Raw genomic sequence first — 22,417 nt, 5'->3', positions numbered from 1 at the left:
TATATATATGTACACACATATCCCCTAAAGTAACTCAGAGAGTAGAGGACCATTCCAAGGGGCTAAAATAGAAGTAAACTATTTAGAAGTCATTTGCAGAGCTAATATCTTGTTAAATAAAGTCAGTTGTTTTTGTCTGCAGAAGAAGTAGTTTTAGCACTATGGTATAAAGTACTCTTATTATGCTTCTTCTATAGGTAAAATAAAGAATATATTTCTATGTTATATGCTATTACCACATATCTATATGCAAATGATATATACATACACACATATATACATTCACAGAAATATATATGTATGTATACACATATCCCCTAAATATGTGTGTATTCTGAGTAATAGAAAGGAGAGGACCACTCCAAGGGGCTAAAATAAAAGTAAAATATTTAGAAGTCAATTGCAGAGCTAATTTCTTGCTAAATTCAGTTGGTTTTGCCTGCAGAAGAAGTAGTTTTAGCAGCATGGTACAAAGTACTTTCATCATGCTTCTTTTATAGGTAAAAAACAACTGAATTTAGCATCAAATTAGCAAGAATGATGGACCCTGGCAACTGACCTGTAGGTGAGCCCTTTCTCTATGTGGTCTCCTTTTCCCTTCTGTCTTCTAGGAGGGAGCTCTCCAGCAGTAGAGTCCTAATAATTTGCAACGTGCTTTTTAAAATAAGAATTTGCCTCAAAATTATAAATTAGTGGACAGAATTAAAGGATTTGAACTAGAAGGGATGTTGGAAGCGTCTATAGTCCAATATAAGAAAGTTTTTCAAGGTATCATTTTAGTGTTGGGTTTAGAAAGGAATTTAGAGGGAACTAAGATCCACTTCTTTTTGTTATGGATGATGACCTGAGCGCAGCTGACCTTTTCAGCTTTATTCCATTACTCCTGTAGTCTAGCTAAGCTGGCCTTCTTCCTGCACTTAAGCACATCTTTGCGGGGCTTTGGGCTTTTGTTCAGGTCATTTTTCTCATGCCGGGAATGACCTTCTTCCTTCCTTCTGCCATGGAAGAATCCCTCTCTTCCTTCAAGTCCTGATTTAAGTGCCACCTTCTATATGAAACCTTTCCCAATCCCCATTAATCCTTTGTCTCAATACCTTGAATTAAAAAATACATATTCTCACATTTCTAGCTCCCTTATAACCTGTAGGGTTAGGGTTTGAAAGTGAGAATGACTCCTTCCATGGAAGACAGAAAGAAGGCTTCTGTAGCACGATGGATGGTCTCTCCATGACAAATTTTCAGCAAGAGTCGCAAAGGATCAGTGGCCATGGAAACTATGACCTGGACTATTGCAGGAAACTTTCAGATTGATGAGATATCACAGATTCCTTTGAGTATTTGATGATACTTATCCCCAGTACCTGGCACCCAGAAGATGCTTAATAAATGCTTACTAGTTGACTGATTGATATTTTATAAATATATTTGTCTCTTTCAAAAGAGTCAGTCAATCCATCAACAAACACTGATTAAGTATTTACTATGTGCCAAGCTCTGTGCTAAGCAAGCCCTGAAATAACAAAGGCAGACAGTAGATCCTGCCTTCAGGGAGCCGACAGTCTAATGGAGCAGAAACAACAGGCAAACAGCTACGTCCAAAAAAGACACATTTAGGATAAATAGGAGCTGATCAAGTGAAGACTTTTTTTTTTTTCTATCCCCAGTCCCTTTTTACAGGACCCGACACACGTCCAGCTGCTTTTCAGTCATATCTAACTCTACATGACTCCATTTGGGGTTTTCTTGGGGAAAAATAGTGGTGTGGTTTGCCATTTCCTTCTCCAGCTTATTCTACAGATAAGGAAACCGAGGCAAACAGGTTGCTCACCCAGCTAGTTGGATTTAAATTCACATCAGGCCCAATGCTTTATCCACTGTGCTATGCCCCAGGAATGACATACAGTTGGCACTTAATAAATGCTTGTTGTCTGAACCCAAGTTTTCAGATGGCAATCTAGTGCTATTTCCAATGCATCATACTTCCTTGCAAGTCTTCTATGTCAATTTTCATCTTCAATGTCAACTTCCAGCTGCCAATGATTGATTCTAGTGCATCTAGCACAATCATCATGGAGGATTCTAATTTTTGGTAGAAAGGAAAAATATAGACAAAAATCTACAAACATTTTCCCCTAATGGAATAGTTCTATAGTTCCTTGTATTCTCACATAAGAGCATGGGCTCTGTATGAAATTCTGAGGGGGAGCTAAACGCAGGGCCTTCGTCGGGCTCGATCAGCGGTCTCAATCATGGCCATTGTGGCAGTCTGGAGAAGCTTATGAATTCCTTCTCGGAAGAACAGTTTATTGCTACGCTTCTAATCAAAGGAAATGCTAACTTTCAGTTAGTGGTTAGTGGAAATAAAGATGCAATTTTCTTCCCATCCAAGTTCATAGACTCCCTGAAATCTATCCAGAGACCCAGACCACAGATTAAGGCTCTGATCTAGATGCTGTGAATCATGGCCTGTGTCCTGACTTTGCTATGAACATGGTTCTCCACCTCTGGAGGAAATCAGCTCCTGGTCCTTAACATCCACCTCTAACTCTACATACTACTTGTGTACCACTGGGCAAGGGGCTTAAATCCCTCTGTGCCTTAGTTTCCTCCTCTGTAAAAAAGACAGGATGGGACTAGATGGCACCTAGGTGACCTTCTAGCTGATTATCATTATCACACTGATGGAAGGGTCTGGGGTCAAATCTGGTTCAGTGAGGGGAGATGTGGCCCTCCAATGGTTAATCCTAGAGGCACGGAAAATGGCACATTAAGGCTCCTTCAGTATAGAATGTCTTTATGGCTAAAAATATCACAAACAACCCGCCACAATATTCCACTTCACATTCCTTAGACTTTCCTGAACACGGTGCCTTTTGCTGGTTTTTCTCCCTACCCCCTCTCCTTACCCCCTTCTAAGACAAACACCTTATTGATGCTCTCCCGCCTGTGGTCAAGAGAAGGGCTGTTTTGTAGGTGGAGAGATTTTTCACACAGGAAGGGCAAAACTTTCATGGGGGTAAATAGGGCATCAGGATGAGATTAATAGAAAAGTCTTCTGTTTAATTGCTTGTAGCAATGATTGACGCTCAGAGGGAAGGAGGAAGGATTGATCATTTATACATGTATACCATTATACAGTGGTAGCAGTGATGTGCTAACCACTACAGATATGATCTCATTTGATCCTCACAACAAACCTGAAAGGTCAGTGCTATTACTGTCCTCGCTTTAGAGCTGAGGAAACGGAGGCAGAAGTTAAACGATTTGCCCAGCATCACACACCTAGGTGATCTCTATTCTATCCGCCATCTCATCCAGTTGCTATCCCTTGATAAGGATCAATTCTGGAAATATTTTTAAGATAACTGAGTCACCTCGGGCCTCTGTTAAAGTGGACAATTGTAGGATTCAGAATGATAGAATCTCCCAATAGGAAGAAATCTTGATGGCCATGTAGGCTAAAGACAAGAGATTAAAATCCTGGCTCTGCCACTTGCAACCTGGTAACCTTGGGCAAGGTGTTGGATCTCTCTGAGACTCAGTTTTCTAATCTAAAATGAAGGAGTTAGATGAGAGGAGCTTCCATTTTGAAATCTATCATCCAATAATCTAAAGATAAACAAAAGTCTTTTCGATGACATTCTGAACAAGGGGCCATCCAGTTTCAGTGGAAGACTGCCAAGGAGAGGGAACCTTCTACATTGGAATGACTTTAATGACCGGAAAGGTTTTCTCTTCCATTGAGTCTATATTGTCCTCCAGGATTGCTCTGCAGGCTCTGGAAGGAAAAGAAGTTCAGGACTGTCCTTCAATAGTGTGATTCCCTCCATTTGGAGAAAAGAAAGGTAGTTTCTTCTCTGCCTTCCATCACCACTGCCATTTACCACAGTGTGTGGAGGCTTCCTCGCTTTCTTGCTGCAACACACCTTCACATTCTGACCCCCTCAACCCACTTTTACTCAGAAGTCAAAGAAAGAGGAACTTACAATCGGTCGCCATGCCAACATAGATGCATTTCTTGAAACGACATTCCTGGCACTGGTTCCGAGTGACTTTGTCTATTACACACTTTCCTTCATATTTACAGGAGTAGGATGGGTGGAGATTTTTCTGAATGGTTCTCCTAAAGAAACCCTAGGGGAAACAGAAACTTCTGGGTGAGAAAATTCAGTAGCACGCAATTTTCTACCAACAAATCACCCAATTCCCCCAAATAATTTGCATTTACTATATTATTTTCCTCAACAGAATGTAAACACCTTGAGGACAGGTCTTTTTATTTTTTGTTCTGGCCTGTAGGAAGCAATTAAATGGTTGCTGAACAAAAGGACGAATGGATGGATTGTACATTTATATAATAAGATGAATTTAATGGGCTTTAACATGCCTACTGATTAAGATCTCTCTCTCTCTCTCTCTCTCTCTCTCTCTCTCTCTCTCTCCATAAAAATTAGACCAACTTTTTCTAAAGAAGGTTTGAAATATGGGTAGAGAAAATGGCATAGGTCTCCCAATCCCCCTTAATTCAGTGCCTTTCTTCTATTGTATATCTCCAATTTATCTTATAGGCATTTTGTTTGTATCTAATTGGTTTCATGTCATTTTCCTCATTCAATTGCAAGCTTCTTGAGTGCAGGGACTGATTTTCGCCATTTTTTGTATCCTTAGTACTTAGCACAGTGCCTGGTATAGAGTAGGCATTCAATAAGTGCTCATTGATTGATCTCAGAATTAATACATTTTTATACTGTGACATATTTAACATGTATAGGACTGCTTGCCATCTGGGGGAGGGGAAAAATCGGAACAGAAGTGAGTGCAAGGGATAATGAATGTTGTAAAAAATTACCCTGGCATGGGTTCTGTCAATAAAAATTATAATTATTAAAAAAAAGAATGAATACATTTTACAGTTGATTCAGGGAGAAAGGACTTGGGAATGGGATAAGTGGATCGGCAAAGGGAGAATCCAGATCTTCTGTGGGGAATGTGATAAGTAGATCGGCAAAAGGAGAATCCAGAGTTTTCCTTTTCTCCTAGACACTGAAAATGAACAGAGTTTTATTTCTTAGGGTCTTGTGATTCTGTGGCCAAGTTTAGCTTCTTTAGACTGGCTTAAATGGTACCCTGGTTCACACAGGAGAATCAAAAATGAAGGAAAATATTGATGCATCTAAAAGCAAATGCAAATGGGAATAAAACAGAGAGACCATTGGATTTGGAGACAGGAAGGCTTGAATAAGAATCTTGTTTTTACTACTTATTTATGGGCCCTGGGCAAATCAATGAACCTCTCTCAGACTCAGTTTCCTCCATCTGTAAAATGGGTTCCTCACAAAGCTATTATGAGGATGACACAAAATTACACGTATAAAATACTTTGTCAATTCTGAAGTGCTACATATTAGCCATTGTTATTGGGGTGGGGTTCATATACACAGAATCCAACTTGTAGATCATAAATCTCAGGCTAGAAGGGAATTTAAAGGTCACCCAGGCACAGATTTAGAAGTAGAAGTCATTTAGTCAAACCCCCATATTTTGCAGGTGAGGAAATGAAGTCCAAGGAAGTGGGATAATGTGCTGCACATAGGCAACAGGAAGCAAATTTGGGGATGGGGTCTACAACTTGGTCTTGTGACTCCAAAGCCAGGGCCTCCCTGCTGCCCAAAATGCCTCTTGTTCCTTATTCTTAAGACTGACATAAAGCAGCTTTGATGTTTTGTAAATACCGACACTTGAGGGCAACAAGCTCTAAGCTTCCTCCCAAAGGTCTTTAATAAGTTGAATTTTTTCCTCTATTTATTACTTATTTTCTCCATCTACTAAAGCAAGGATACTTTTTTCCCTGAGGCAATTGGGGTTAAGTGACTTGCCCAGGGTCACACAGCTAGGAAGTGTTAAGTATCTGAGGTCACATTTGAACTCAGGTCCTCTATCCACTGCACCACCTCGCTGCCCCAGCAAGCACATTTCTTGATTCCCTGATGCAATAAGGTTGTAGCAAAAGGAAATGTGTGTGTGTGTGTGTGTGTGTGTGTGTGTGTGACACATTGCTCATCATAAACTTTTTCAATGATGCTACTTAGCTTTGGGCTGTCTGCTGGACTGCATCTATTTATGTAGAAAATCCTCAAATCTCACAGAACCTCCCCTAACAGTCTGGGGTGCCATATTTTCAATCAGTGCCAAGTTCAAAGTCAAAATATGATCAATAACTACCTAGAACAAGGAAATCTTCACACTTCTCTGTGGAAACGTCCCAGAATAGAACTTTCTGAGTTTCTAATAAAATTTCCAATTTTCCTTATATTTTTTGGCCAACAAAACAGTGGAAGCCAAATGCACTAATAGGCCCTAATTAGCTTGTTTTAGTTACATGTGACAATCTTGGTTTTAATTTCTTTAGCTATCAATTTCCATACATCTCCACACACATTTTTGTGCACAATATACATGCGTACAAGAATATTTTCCATAGCAATAGCCTTAAAGATGTGATTTTTAAATGAGAAAAATTAGCAGAAGAAAACATAGAAAAAAGCTTCTGATTTTGCTCTGAATTTACTCTGAGATTTTGGCTACAGGAAGGTCTCTCAAATCTCACATCTTCTCAAGGTTCCCCCAGTGACAAGAAAGCTGTCACCCCTGGTGTGTCACACACACGTACTTTTCATTTTAAATCCGTTGAAATGAATGATGTGGATGTATTACAAAACTGCAATTAATTTAGCAGCTGTTGGCATTCAGGCACAGTACCTTCCCAGGATACAGAGAAGTCGTATGTGGGCCAAAAGTTACGAAAACAGTACAGGAAGTACGGTTAGGATCACAACAGTGACACTCTGTTAGATTGTACCAGAGTTGTGATTAGGTCGTTGGGAAAGGGGGTTTGGTCTGTGACACTGAAATTTAGGGGGCAGTGAGGTAGGGTGGTGAATTGAGTACCAGGCCTAGAGTTCAAATCTGGTCTTAAACACTTACATAGCTATGGAAATGACCCTGGGTAAGTCCCTTAGCTCTTTTTGCCCCAGTTTCCTCATCTGTAAAATAAGCTGGAGAAGGAAATGGCAAACACTCCAGTACCTTTGCCAAGAAATCCCCCCAAAATAGAATCCTGAAGAGTCACACGTGCCTGAAATGACTGAATAAGAAACTGAGATTTAGAAGGTGGAAGAAAAATCTCAGGGATGAAAAGGACCTCAAAAACAAACAGTTCAACCTCGAACTTAAAAGGATTTCCTTTGGCCGCATGGAACATTACAGTATAGTACCTCATGAGCAAGAAAAATTAATTAGATTAAGAAAGCTATCAGATCATGGACCCCATCAGTAAGCCACTAACGTAACCAATTCTCCTTCTACACAACTAAATTTGTCTTAATTACTTTATATTCTTTTCACATCATGAATCGTAAAATTGATTTGAGGGCTGTTTGCCCCAGGTGGAAAACGGCTACATTACGGCTCTGGGCTGTACATTGAAGGCACACTTGACCAAACTCCCAGGTCTGAATCTGTGCCTAAAAAATGGGCCGTCTAGTGAACTCTCTTTGCTACAACCTTGACTCTCTTCCCCCACTTCAGTACTATTTCCCAGCCAGCAATAGTTGAATGGAGGAGATGGCTGTGATAGGATTAAGAGCATAAAATTACAGATTCAGAACAGGAAGGGTCCTGGAAATTACCTTCTCCAGCCCTATCCTTCTATAGAGGCAGAATCGATTCCCAAATGGACAAATTGTGTGTTGGTGTAATGGAAAGAGCCCTGAACATGAGCCAAATAAGTCCAAGATCTGGCAGACTTTTCGGTGTGGTCTTAAGTCATTTTAAGGGCTTCTGGGGCTGCTCTTGGGGAGGGGGCACAGAGAAGCCCCTTTTTAGAGGAAGTGCTGTGGCTCAGGCCTGGTTGGAGGCTCCTAGCCTGTGTAAAAGCTGCCCCTGCTATTGCTGGTAAATCAAGGAATGGTCAGTGACTCTGTTCCCTTCCTCATTTTTTCTTTGACATTGATTTGGGCACCTTGGGCTAAGCTGGGGGGGAGTCTGTACGGCAAGGTCAGAGCCATCATAAGGAGGAAATTTGGACCTATTTAGAAGGGTTTCTTCTTATTGCCCGACCAAAAACAGCCCCCCTGGGTAATGGAAAAAGTTCCACCTTTGAGAATTTCCAGCTTCCATCCCCACGTGGGTTCCCTTTGGAAGTCTGAGGGACCTTCCCTGGATTATATCCCCTTTTCAGAATTATGGTCCTTAAAAATGTATCAATGTATCGCTACCAAGTTATAGTGTTGCTACCATACACACTGGGGTAGGGATGGGTGGAGAGTTCACTGTGCTAAAACATATGTAAGGATGTCACTTCCCAGCCCTGTCATCTGTCACAAAATTATTACTCAAACTTGAATAGAGGACACCTTATTTTTACGTTCCTTTTGAGCAAGGCAATCAGGGTAAAATGATTTGCTCAGGGTCACACAGCTAATTCCAAGTATCTGAGGCCAGATTTGACTCCAGGGTTGGTGCTCTATTCTCTATGTCACCTCCCTGCCTCCTTTCTTTTTAGATGGCATTTTAAATCGTTTATTTAGAAAAAAAAAGTCTGCAAATGCATCCTTGAAGTTCCTACTTGTGGTTATGGAGAGCTGTTGGGGGAGGAGGAATAATACATTTAAAAAAAATGGTATTGGATGAATAGAGACATTATTGAAATAGTGAAGAAAAAAAGGATTCTGAGGATCCTGGTGAGCTGAGAGGGTATACAAGTAAATGAGATTGAGAATTCAAGGTCGCCTTCTCCTTTGGATGGGATTTGGATGGCAAAGCACCAGCTCGGAAAGCTGTTTTTAAAAATTCCTGTTGTCTTTAAAGCTCTTACACTCACAGCCTGCTGCAATCTCAGAATAGAGGGCCCTGGGGTCCCCACCATGACCCCTGGATGATACTGTCTTCCCCTCTGAGGCTGATTCAGAGGTCTGGATGAAGCACAGATTGTGCCAGAGCTGACTGGATTCCATCTGCCCGGCTCAGCAAAATCAGAATTTTTAAGCTTTTTTTTTTTTTGTGAAAAAAGTTTTTTTTTTTTTTTTTGAGGGAAAAGATCTTTTGTTGTCGCTGTTTTGCAGAATAATAGTCATAAGCATATTATAACAGAGAAATATTTTCGATTTTTTTTACACTGTCAAAGAGAAAAGCATTTTTTAAGTATTTCGAAGAAGGGTCATTTAGTAAAGAACCCCCTTCCCCGACTTCTTAAACTTCATTAAACCATTTCGGCCTCTCTGATTTTTCTCTTCCTCCACCTCAATTTTTTAAAGACATAATCAGTCTAGGAAAAGAATCAACATTTGAGAATTGGTCAGGTAGAGTCTCTTCTTCCCTTGTCCTCTTCTCCCCTAAGGAGTCCTAACTGACATACGCTATTAAACTGAGGAAGAAAAAGGCACCCTTTTCCTGACCTTACCACAGGACTTTGCTATATGTATATATTCCTGTGCTGAACACTAGACCCCATTCTATGGGGCCCAAATCTGTTTCAGAAAGCACAAGGGCTTTGTAAAAATCATCGAGGGACTGTAGAAATAATACCTTGTCAAATAAGATTGCTTTTTTATGTGTCTCCTTTTGCTCTCAACTTAGGATCAAAGACTTGGAAGAAGCCCGCCTGCCTCCCCTCCAGATCTCATCATTGGGTAGGTGGAGAGAAAATCAAGTCCAGAGAGGGTAAGAATGTAAACTCTCTGAAGGTAGGAACGTCATTTTTTGTCTTTGGCCCAGGACAAAATGCTAAAAAATATTCAATGGATTAGTAGATTAAGTGATTTGCCTCATGATTGTTTTGTAGCAGCTGATTTGCTTTTTCTTTTGTTCTCACTGGTTTAGAAAAATCAATAATAGATTGTATAATCTAATAAAATAGAAATATAATCAGAAATTTGAACCTAGGTTCTTGTCCAAATCCAATCCAGCTACTTCATGGTGAGGCAAGGAGTAACTTCAATATGGCAGAGAATGCAAATGTCCAAATTCAGTTAGAATAAAACCTAGACTAATAAGAAGGAAGGCCTGGTCTAAAATAGTGCACTCAATTATAGAGATATTTAGAGGAATCCAATTATATTATTTTCAGAGAACTATAATCATTTAAATTAATTGCAAAAAATTGTGTTTCCATGAACAGACCAAAGGCAACCTTTAGCCTAGTCCTAGTAAAATGATCAGAAATTCAAGATGAGTTAGAAAAAATGAGGTCTAATTGCAGCCACATTTTAAATAACATTTTAGTAGATTAAAGACTCTTGTTGTCTTGGCGACTGATGCTCTCTGTGTCGTCCTATGTTTCTCATATGCTGCCTGGAAGACCCATTTAATTTACTGTAACTTTATTTAATTTAATGCTCAGATAACAGAAAATGGGACATTCCCATGAAACACCTTCCATTAGAAAACTGACTTCTCTCTTTAGCCTGGCAGAGCTTCCATGTGCCGGTTACTTGGCCACTGGTAGCAAGTAGAGCCTCTTAAAATGCCCTTTGTTAAGACGGCTAAGGAGGTTGTTACATGGATCAGAGATGATCTGTTTTATTATTCATTTCAATACTCAAGGGTAATCTTTCTGAGTGAATTTTGTAAATTGAATGAGAATACACATACATACATTTTCCTCTTTTCTTAACCTGCAAGATTGTTTTCATCTGCAAACATTTTTCAACTTGTAAAATGTCGATCTCAGTTTTCATTTTGTAAGATGAACTTTGAATTGTTGTTTTTTTCCAGAAAAAAAAAAAACTTCATTTAAATCTAACAGTGTTTATATTTTCTTTGAGGAGGTACATCAACTCTGGCTAAGTTGAGTAATTTGGCATAGTACTGTTCTATTTCTTCAAAGCATAAAAAGGAATCTGTAGGAGCGCAATTATCTACTGAATATTTGCTGTGTACATAGATTATTTGGATAATCAAAGATCATAATGGAAATACAAGTGGCCTTAGAGAGACCCGCTAATGGAGCTCTCAGAGGTCCACCTATTTTCTTCTCTTAGTAGGAGACTTATCCCTGTACCTAGATAAAATGTATCTCCAGAAGTCAAGTGTATGGGTGTGAGCTGCTTTGGGCCTGGTCTCTCTGCATTAGTCTGACTGGATGGTACCTTTCTTTTCTTAACCTAATGAGACTGGTTTGCTTCTGGTTACAATGAGAGATGTAAGTGAACATTAATGGATGGATTTGATTACGAGAAATGTCCCAAGGGATTGAGTTAAATGTGGTAACTGGAGTTCGAGTCTCAATTAGACTCTGAGGGAACAGGGGCTACTGAAATCAAAATGAGAATTAGGGATGTATTATGATAATGGAAAGTGAAATAACTTATATAAAAAGTTAGCAGGGAATGAAAAATAAGGGTAAAAAGAACATAGTCAAGAAGCTTGTTTGTGCGATTTAACAAACGCTTCCAATAATGCTGATCGGAAGAAGTGAGATCCCGACAACATCCCATCCCATTTTCTTTTTCATTGTCGTTGGTTTTTTAAAATCGATTCAACGCTGTTAAAAATGAATAACAGACCAGATAGCTGGACGGTTATGGGCAACAGATGTTGCAATCTAAGCCTAATCTGCAGTTCTATGATTGTGATGTTCATGCACCAGAGCTTTCTGTCACGAGAAAAGGACTGCTAGAGTCATTCCAGCCAGATTATTTACCTTGCAGCCTTCACAAGTGATGCATCGGTAGTGATACCCAGTGGCTTTGTCACCACAAACTACACAAAGCTCGTCCTTGTCTAAGTAACTGGGTATGTACCCTGTGAAGGAGGAAAAAAAAAAGGAGTATGAAAAAAGGGAACGGCAAGTTAAACATCAAAGATACTCCACCTCAGGGACTGCTCAGAGCCAGAGCTGGGAGGCCGGGACTCCCCGAAGAGACCTCACCAAGGGCAAAAGTCATATCTTCATACAACCAGCAAAATCAATGTCAACCCACGGGTGTATTTACACACAAACATCATCACCTCAGTCGTCATCACCACTTATGGGAAAAAAGGGAGAAGGAGAAGAGGGAGATTGCTTAACAACCTGTTATATTCTGGGAGTCACCTTTGGGGTCCTTTACCACTGTATAAAACTGCCTTTCTCCCCATCAGGTTCTTTGAGGGTCTGGTCTTGGTCGATGATGTCAAAGCAAATTTGGTTCTCTGTGGGATAACGAGCACTGCTTGGTGGTGTAGAAATATTTTCAGGCTGGATAGGATCCCACCCAGATTAGCGAATCCAAATGTCTTCTTTTATAGAGGAGGCTTGTCCAGGATGACATAAGTTAGTGGTAAAAACTAGGCTCAATCCAGGTCAAAGAAATTCTTCCAGTCCAATAAAAAAATTCAAATTAATTCTCTATATGGGTTTATGTGTAAATCTAATTTAAATATAGATAACTGAATGAAAATATAAACTGAATGAAATAATAGATTTATCTATAAAGAAAATATTTAGCCTTGTGATTATATGAAATAGAACTCCCATCCCACCAAAAAAAAAAAAAGCATGGGAATGAATGGGAGGAACTGAGATATAGAATATAGCAGGCAGCACCATGCCCTGGACTTGATGTCAAATCGTAGCTCTTTCCCTTAAGGCCTGTGTGATCTTGGGTAATTAACTTAGCTTTTCAGTAAACCTCAGTTTCCTTCTCTGGAAGACAAGAGAGTTGAACTCCACTTCCCACTCCAAATCTGTGATTCTACACTTTTAGTCTTTCTTTAAAAAGTCCAAATTAAATCACAAAGATTCTGGTACCTGTTAGAACACTTACTTCCGTCTGGCTCAGGAAACTGAACCTGACCATACATAGTCCACTTCTCACCTGTCTTTGTTTTGCTCCCATCATTTAATCAATGATTAAGCTTCTTGCTTGTGCCAGGCACCGGGGATCCAGGAAAATGAGCCAGTCCCAGAGAACTGTCGGTGGTAACTGAGGGTGGCAAGGAAGCTATGGTAGGCGTTGTGTTAGGGGCAGGTAAGAGCTGTGAGATACTGATTGGCTGGAGGCAGCTGGTCATACAGACAGATAATCGGACTTTTAGACATTCAGACAAACTCATCAACCACCTTGAGGAGGGTTCTAAAAGGGAAGATTTAAGTAGGTTCAAAAAGATCCAGGTAATTGGACCACATAGACACCTGTAGATTGTCAAATGAAATCAACTTGGAACAGCAGAGAGCTTTATTGTCTGTAGAAAGTCCAGACCCCCCTCCCTGCAGTGGTCAGAGCCTTTAGGGATGGAGATGTTCCCGTTCACAGTTCCAGGGTTCTGCCTTGCTGGGATTACTTGGGTTAGACATCAGCTACAGGGTACAGAAAATATTGCCTGCAGAATCATCTCCCTCCATGCAGGGGCAGGGACTAGGCCAGCGATTTAATTGATGTGGAGAACTTTTGAGTTCTTAAGTCTTAAGAGAGTTATCTAGAGTACATAGTATTCTAGATAGTATCCAAGCCTGAATGCAGACGAGGCAGGACTCGGCTCAGGGCTTTCTGGGTTTCTCTCCACTTGGCCACACTGCCTTTCTCCTACATGGATACAGACGAAAGCTGGAGACCTTCACACAGTCCCTGAGTCTGGTCTCAGCCACGGGTAGCGTCAGATCATTGGCTGCCGAGCTCTGGACTCCCTCTCATTCTCAGTGTTCCACTTTGGGCTTTGCCATCTTGACTATAAACCCTCCAATAACCTTTGGGGCCCTTTCTTCATGTTCGATTCATTATGTTCCCAGCTTACACAACCACTGGGCCCCGAGTCCCTCGGGTATCTCGGTCTTGTGGGTAATTAGTGGAGCGAACGCTCTAATTGAGTGAGACAACAACAACACGATAATTCAGAAGGCCCTCATCCCGAATCAGACTCTGGGAGCCTTTCCATGATAATAAGCAAAATAAAAAACAAGATGAGCTGGACTTTGTGCCCAGAGAACTAACAGCTCCTCAGAAATCCTGTATGGCTGCGGGGAGGGAGGAAGACAAGGGAGACCCAGAGAAAATATCCATCAAGGTACCCAACGGGGGAACTGTGTTAGCTCGTCTTTCCCCCGCTGGCCCCGGCCAACACAAGGGCAGAGGATCCATGCAGGTGCAAGCAGGGGGCCTAGAACCCGGGCCCAGACAACCCAGCCTGCTGGCTGTCGGGGCTCTGGAACCCGCGCCAAGTTCATTAAAGCTGTTGTTGTTGTGAGCGTTGCCATGGCCCGTGTCTAACTCCTTGGCAGCACTTCCCCAAGGCTGAGCCTTGAACACTGTAACATCCTGTTCTTGGCCCGGTTTCTCTCTGGATGGACAGCCTGGCCGTAACCTGGTCTGGGTCATGACATCTTCTCCAGACTCTTGGAGCTAGCTGTCTCCTGGTGGCAGGGGAATGGGCCGCATCCCACCACCACACACCAAGAACTGGAGAAAACGTGGGTGGATTCCCTCCAGGGACCAGATTCCCACATCAAGGATGTAGGGTATACATTCAGACATCATCTACTCTGAGCTTGCACTTGCAGGTCATCCAGCCCAGCGGCTATTTATTTTGTTGTATTTTTTTTTGCATTATAGACTTTGGGCAGTCTGGTGAAGCCCCTGGACTCCTTAGAATAATGTTTTTAAATACATAAAACAAAATGAATTGCATTGTTTTTGTTGCTAAATACAAACAAAACACAAAGCATTACAAAAGAAACCCATGATAAATATGTGATACATAATTATAATTAAATGATAAATAAGAACAATTATAAATAAATAATACATAAATATAAATTAATTATTAAGAAGTCATTTTTTTCTTCATTCAAGTTCACAGATTCCCTAATCTATCCATAGACCCCTACAGGTCTGTTGCAGATGCTGGATCTTTCCAGAGGCCTAAAAAAGGGGGATGTAAGTTGTCCAGGGTCACACGGTAGCAAAGGACAGAGCCAGAATTTGAATGCAGGTCCTTTGCTTGCAAACCGAGATTTCTTTCCACTCCATATCCAAATAAAACTTCAGGGACACAGTTATTAATTTATGTCAACACATAGGAAGGAATCATGGCTGAGACATGGCATTTATTAACATAGGACCATTTATTTTCATTCCTCTATTATTTGACATTTTAGATGGTTTTCATTTTTTAAAAAGTCATAAATAATGCTGATACAAAACATTTAAGATGCTTATTATTTTTTCTTGGTAGGTCACTAATGAATGAATAGCTATTTCTTGATCAGAGTCTTCCACAGAATCATCTGATGACAGTTTCTTACCTGATCCTAACCTTCCAAATTACTTATAATATTAATTCCTAAATATTTATTTATAATAAAGTCATTATAATTGTTATGTCTTGCTCCATCATTCCTTATTATTTTTTTTGGGGGGGGAATCAGGGAGAATACTTGTTTTTTCTTCCCCCAACATCTAGACTGTTCCTTCTCACCTATTCCTTGGGGGATCTCCAGCTACCTTAAGAGACCGCTCAGGCCTATCTTCTACATAAGCCTTTCCTGATCCCCCCAGTTATAAAGTTTCACTTTTGAGAACTTATTTCTGACCACTTTATAGAGCGAGGCAGCATGGAGTACTGGGTAGAAAGCCTATGTCCAAGGGGACAGGGTGCTGGACCTGAAGGAAGGAAGACCTCAGTTTAAGTCTAGTCTCAGGCGTTTAGTAGCTGGACAAGTCACTTTATTTCTGCCTCAGTTTACTCATCTGTAAAATGGGAATAATTACAGCACCTACTACTCAGATTAAATGAGATAGTATTTGTAAAATGTTCTGCAAATCTTAAAACACTATATAAATATTATTATTATTGTTTTTGTTGTTGTTGTTCCTAATCAGTAGTAGAGCCTTCAGAGCTTGTATTGGTCTGATCATCCACAACTAGACACTGTACCTTGACCCCAACATAGTGATGCTATTTGGTCTCTTTGAGAAAGGACGGCAACCAATTATCAATATTATTGTTGTTGTTGTTGTTGTTACTACCCTGAATGTTCTGAGCATCTCTCTAGGGCTGTTTTTTGGAGGTTTCGGAGGAGTCTATCAGCCTTTTAGACATCTTTTTAGGATAATTTTAGACTCCTTTTTAATTTTAAATTTAACTTTATTTTTTAAAATTTATTTATTTATTTAATTTTAATTATTTTAACTTAATTATTTTAAACATTGGCAACTGAAGTTAATGTTACATTTCACTTAGAGGTTAGTGAGCACAAAAAGGTACTTTTTTCCTATCCAAGTTCATGGTCATGATGAAATCTATCAGTGGGGAGTCAACGGATCCCAAGTTAAAATCGAGCCTCACACCGCAGAGCAGAAATTGTTTGGTTTTAGTGAAGATAATTTACTCACTGGGAGTTTTTCTATCCAAATGAAATCACACGCCTAGTCCCTCACTGCTCTTCCCTACCCTAAAAAAGAAAGCATATATTGACTTCTACCTCTTCAATTTGATTGTGGATTCCTGGAGGGGAGAATTTATTTTTATTTTTCTCTTTTTTCCCCAACATGCCTAGCAGAGTGCTGTGCATAGAGCATTCATATAATCAGCAGTGAAACAATCCAACTTAATATTCCATAAAAAATGAATGAAAAGGATTCTTAGAGGTATCTTAACATAGCTGGGAGACTCCGTAAGACCCCATTCGCCTAGGCGGGATAATTACCGCCATGCTTTTTTTCTTATTACTGCCCCCTTCTCTTCTCTCTCAAATATTCTGCAGAAATCACATAGTTGTCAACAGGGCATTGGTTCTAGTAGCACAGTGAGAAGCTAACGTCAAAAGGATAAACAATTCAGGGAACTCCCTGGCTCTGGGACATCTGTTGTCATTTAGAAAGAGCCGCTCAACAAGCGGTAGAGGGTTTCTCCTAAGTACCATCCCTCTAATTCCAATGAACGTATATTGGTCCTTACAATGGTAGCACAGGCCCAGTTTTTATGATCTACAGAGTTTCCAACTCAACCTTAAAAATTAGCATCAACAAATTTTACAGATGCAGGCTTAAGAGGAGTCATAGGATTCACATTTGTTATTTGAGAAAATACCCAATGGCAAAGTCACAATGCTTGAAGTTCTTATGGATTCAAGAGTCTCTCAAAATACCACCATGGTTCCCCCAGGGCTGTTTGGTCCACAGGCTGGGACTGATCGACCTCTAGCAATTATCACTCAGGACAATGAGCTAGGAGGATGAGTTCAGTTCCAGGCCCCCATTACTAGTATTCATTTGGCCAGAATCTCTTCTCTTTGGGTTGACTAACTGGGTTACTACCTCCTTCATTTTGAGGGGGCATGTGTATAAAATGAATCTCTAGTTATAGATTTCATCATTTGCCAAAGTATCCTAATCTTTTAGATGGATTCTGAATGTTTTCTTGACTTGGATAATCTTATTTTTTTAACTGAGTTTGCTACTTAGAAAAAATAGCCAGACGGTTTCATTTTTGTCCTTGCTTAGTCCAGTGCCTGGTCCATAGTAGGGATTCAATAAATGCTTGCCAGTTGATAGATCTTAAGCAATCCCATAGCCAAAATGGGAAATGTTCTATGTAATTAAAAATCTCAAAATTAAAATAAAAAATCCCCCAAATCCTTTACCAAGAAGGTTTGTCCATAAACCAGAGTCAGTAGGACAATCATGGAATATGCTGCCTGAAGGATTTTGAGCTGGATTTTTAATGGCAGAGTTCTAGAGAACCAGAACAACATGTAGTCCATTTGAATACAAGATTAATAGTGGGAGACTGCATCCGGGGCCATCTCTAATCATTCTGATCTATATCTTGCTACTGGACCCAGATGGCTCTGGAGAAGAGAATGAGCTGGTGACTGCACAGCCTCCCCTCACTTAAATCCAACTTACTTGCCATCTTGGCATCCCCTCCCTAATGTCATGGTTCTCTTTGAGAACAAAGGGCAAACAACAATGATAACAAACAACAATGGGTGACTCTTTAGCCTAGAGAACCAATTAATTAATCAACAAGCATTAAATAAGGACCTCCAATGTGCCGGGTGCCAAGGATACAGCACCAAAAAAGAAGCCGTCTTTCCCCTTGAGGATTTTATAAAATGCAAGGAGGAGGAGAATAGAGGAAGAAGCAATTCAGTTGGGCAATGAGGGCTGGTAGAACAAAGTAGGGAGATTTTTGTCCTTGATTTATTAGGCAGCTTCAAAGCCATTTGAGAAGAAATAGGAGAAGGAGTCATTTTATGGAGTTTCCCATATAAGAAGGAGCTGAGAAGCTGGAGGCAAGAGATTCCATGGGGAGGGCTTAAAGCTGTTTAGCTACATGATCATTATTATTAGGGAAAAGAAGGACAAGAACTGGGACCTTAGGGGTAGTCTTGTGGCATAAGAGAGCATTGGATGGGAGCCAGGAGAGTTCGTGTCCCTCTCTCACATTTCTTGTCTGGGCAGTCATGGGCTAAATGCTCTGAGTTTCATCTTCATCTCTAAAATGAAGATAAGATCTGCAGAACCCACCTCCTAAGGGTTTAGTGTGGAACAAATCAGATAATGGGCAAAAAGTGCTTTGTAAACCTTCATCTTCAATAAAAATGTCAGTTATCATGACATAACACCCATTATTTATAGTTCTGTATATAGGTTTTTGAATCCATACCCTCTTATTAGAAATAAGAAAAGAAGGCACAAAGAAGGGATCAATAACTGATCAAAAAGTATTTATTAATTGTCTATTAGGAGCCAAGCACCGTACAAACACAAAAATGAAACAACTTAACCTCAATGAGCTTATATGCTATTGGGGAAACCAATATATACATATACAGACATACACACACGCATACACATATACAAAAATATACATTGGATAAATACTGGGTAATTATAAGGGGAAAGTATCAACAACAGGGGAGATCAGGAAAAAAAGTTTCACGGAGTAGATGAAATGATTAGACTAAGACTTTACTCAGCCAGTAGATGAGAAATCTTTTTGAAGAACTTGTTATGTGTCAGATACTATAAGTAGAAGAATCAGGATTTGTCCTGAGATCTTTGGGCTGTGAACGTAGTATTTTGTGGCAGACTATCCCTAGGCAGCAAAAGGTGGAGTGAAGGGAGGGCATCAGTTTGGGCATCAAGAACAGAGCTGATGGAGCAACTGTAGCCAGAGATGAGACAAGAAAAGTGCCAGGGATAGAAAAGTGGTTGTAATGCAGTTAGTAAGAAGCACCCAAATAAGGAACTGATGAAATGGATACTGAACAAGTAACTAGAAAAGCAGGAAAAACAGAAATGTGAATAACGCAAAGATGATGCCAGAAAGGATGGTGAGGGCAGAGGGGTGACTGGCTTTTTGAAAAGCGACTGAAAGGTCAAGGAGGGTGGGCCCTTGTCCCCAAACTGCTCTAGTTGGCCATGGACAAGCTGCTCCAGTCTCCAGTGAGGGGCTCCAAGTGGGAACAGGAGAAGAATTAGAGACAGTGGAAGCAAACTGCTCTTTCAGAGACTAAATAATACCCTTCCAAGGCAGTGCTCGGGCTTTGCCGCCATGTTGCTCATCGTAAGCAACCGTTTTGGAAAATGGTACTGGATGTTTTGGAGGAGGTTAACACATGCATTGCCATCTCGGGAGAATGCATTTTTTTTTTTTTTTTTGGACAAGAGCCTCTGAGTTCTTGATAAGAAAGATGGGTAATGTCTGAAAGGAGATCTCCGGCATTGTCTGCTGTTAGGCTTAGTGTGGGCACAATCCACTTCTTGGCACTAAGAGGCATTCTCATTTAACCTCGAGAAAGACAAATGTGTTCCGTATTTAAGGAAAACACTTTAGCATTTTTCTATAATGGCCTTGTCTCTTAATGGATTCCACGTGGTAATGCCCAACTTGAAATAGAATTCAGAGTGCAGCAAGCAGAGTACAGACATAGTAAAAACAAAATCTGCCACCACAGGAACTACTTAGTATTATATTTTCAAAACTCGAGATCTGCATTTCAATACTCAACAGTTCACTGGGCTTTCACCTGAAGCAATCCTTCAGCTAGTTTGAAAAGTGTTACTTAGATGTCCTTGCAAGAAGTCTCCTTTGAGATTTGATCTCCTGCGTTTAAGTCAGTTCAAACAATACCTGATTTGCCATTTAATTTCCATTTCTAATGTTTATGCAGTTATACCCATTAGGCTGACAATTCTTCAGTGAAGATGATGAGTTCCTAAGATGAATTCATTATATGCTTTTGTAGGTCTTTCACCAGCTGTAGAGCTTGTGTGTTTGTCCCACTACAACCCAACAAACCTATTATTATTTGTTCTTCACTTTTCTTTTTGCACATCTCAAAATTATCCCCCAAAGTAGGAACATTAACCCCCCAAAAATCTCTAAAAGCTCCTTCTTGGTTGAAGAGTTGGGATTTAAAGTGGGAAGGGGGAAAAAAGAATTGAGACTTCCTGAGTTCTCTGAATATGAAAATAAATTTCGATACAAATGTTTTAGCAACTGTTGGGAAATCTAATCCCTATAGGATTTAAGGGCATAGAAAAATGAAATGCATTCACTGTATGAAGGAGAGTTGTAAGGAAAGGGATAGGCAAAACACCTCTAAGGAAGAATTCTGTTTAAAATCAAGTATTTGACTGGCAAGGCCTCTCTGAAGGTAGCCAAATCCCGATGGGGCCTGAATTTTGGCACAGAATTGGACTTTCTGGTAAGAGAATCAGGCCAAAGGTATTGTCATCTTCTAGCTATGTCGATCTCATGAGTACAAATGAGAAGAGACCACACCCTGATTGTCCAATTCCCTTAAGTTTGCCTTCAAAATTTCAGTTCTTCCATGTTATATTGTCCCTTAGGAAAGTCTGTGATAGAAAGCCAGGGCTAATTACTGATTTTAATGTTCTCTAATTGCTAGGTTTGATTTAAGATGCCAAGCTCCATTGGAGGACAAAAAGGTTTTTTTAAATTTTTTTTATTTCCTGTTTAGGATTATTCTTTTCATTAAGCCTTTGTGCTGAGGTTTTTTGTTTTTTTAATTAAAGCTTTAAAAAAATCCCAATACCAAGAACCTTTTATTCTCCATCAGAGAATTGATAAATGGGACAGATTCTCTTCAAAACTTCAGCTTTTCTCAATATACTTAAAGGAGTAAAATCTGTATTCAGAGACTAAGAAATAAGATAAATTCAAAGGGAAAGACAAGAGAAGAGGGAGAAGAAAAAGTTTTGACAGCTGTGTTACTGAGGAATATAGAATGGCGCTGAACACAATGAATACAGACGAAGTAATTACGATTTATTGGGAATCAAAGAAAGCCCAAATGGAACAATAAAGCCCCTTCAAAAGGACACCTGCTTAAAGTATTAATGTTGTCTTAATGAGACACCATTGAGGATTCACTGACAGAAAGAACCCACTCCACTCAACAACAATATTGGATCAATATAGACAGACATGCTGGGTCTAACCTTTTGTTCTTGGGAGACAGTTAACAGATTGGTTCATTTTACTAAGATCTGCTTAAAAAGTGGCTGCCACAAATACTGACATGTTTAAAGCCAATCACCTGCCTCGTTGAGTGGGATTGGCGGGGAGGGCAAAGGGAAAGGGAGGCCAGTGGCCTTTCGAGGGACAGGGCTTTTAAAAATTACATCCATAGATGCATAGAATGCTGCTTTGTTTCCCCATTTCATGAATCATATTAACGCTCAAGGCATCAATGCCCAAAGCAGGTCCCTTTTGTTAGGGATCCCTCCACTGGGGCTCCGTGGAGGTTCCGGGTGAAAAAACCAACAGAAGTGTCAATGGGTGGGGAAAATGTCAGGCAAGTTCTGCAATTAATTAACCCCCAGCCATATCTGAATGCTCCAACAAGTTAAAAGGAGACCAACAGAGACATCGGTTATTTGGGATCTTAGGACACCATCCCCCCAAATTACACATATGCATGTATTCATGCATAGAGTCCTCATTTTAAAAATTGAGTTTCTTAAGAAACAGGACACACATACCAACCCAATGGGAAATTTGCAATTTTGAAATTCATTAGGGCATCCCATCTCTTGCTTTGAAAATGAGAGAAATAAAAAACTCTGGGACCCAGTAGGAGGGTAATCCCTCAACAATTGGGGAAAAAGATAAACTTTTACATATATCTTCATCCTACTATCATTTCCCACCCTTTCTTTATCCACAACTAGAATTTACCATCATGTCAGCAAATATTATCATTTACCCTCAGGGGGAAATAGAAACAGGATTGATTCCTAATCTGTTAGAATTAAATGGGCAGTTTTTTTTTTTTTTAAATTATGGAACCATTTGAAATGTTGCCAATGATATTTCCTTTTGAACTCGGTGAGCCCAGTTCAATCTCTTTTCAGTTAATTTCAATTCAGTAATTTCCAAATCCAACCATATCATTGCAAATCAG

The 22,417-nt window shown here is 40.0% G+C and overlaps 1 protein-coding gene across 8 annotated transcripts in view; it reads right to left on the bottom strand.

Annotated features, from left to right (window-relative positions):
* Window positions 1–22,417, bottom strand: part of THRB (thyroid hormone receptor beta) — a 436,159-nt gene that overhangs the window by 27,967 nt on the left and 385,775 nt on the right. For all 8 annotated transcript variants that reach the window (XM_052001825.1, XM_052001827.1, XM_052001822.1 and 5 more), the window contains 2 exons: window positions 11,702–11,802; window positions 3,987–4,134 (listed from right to left, as the gene is read on the bottom strand). In XM_052001825.1, coding sequence (XP_051857785.1) covers window positions 3,987–4,134; window positions 11,702–11,802 — 249 coding nt within the window. The remainder of the gene's footprint in view (window positions 1–3,986; window positions 4,135–11,701; window positions 11,803–22,417) is intronic.

The sequence above is a fragment of the Antechinus flavipes genome, chromosome 5 (genome assembly GCF_016432865.1).
Source record: "Antechinus flavipes isolate AdamAnt ecotype Samford, QLD, Australia chromosome 5, AdamAnt_v2, whole genome shotgun sequence".
Lineage (NCBI taxonomy): Eukaryota > Metazoa > Chordata > Mammalia > Dasyuromorphia > Dasyuridae > Antechinus > Antechinus flavipes.
Note: the sequence above shows the minus strand (reverse complement) of the source record. Positions and strands in the feature narration are given on the sequence as shown.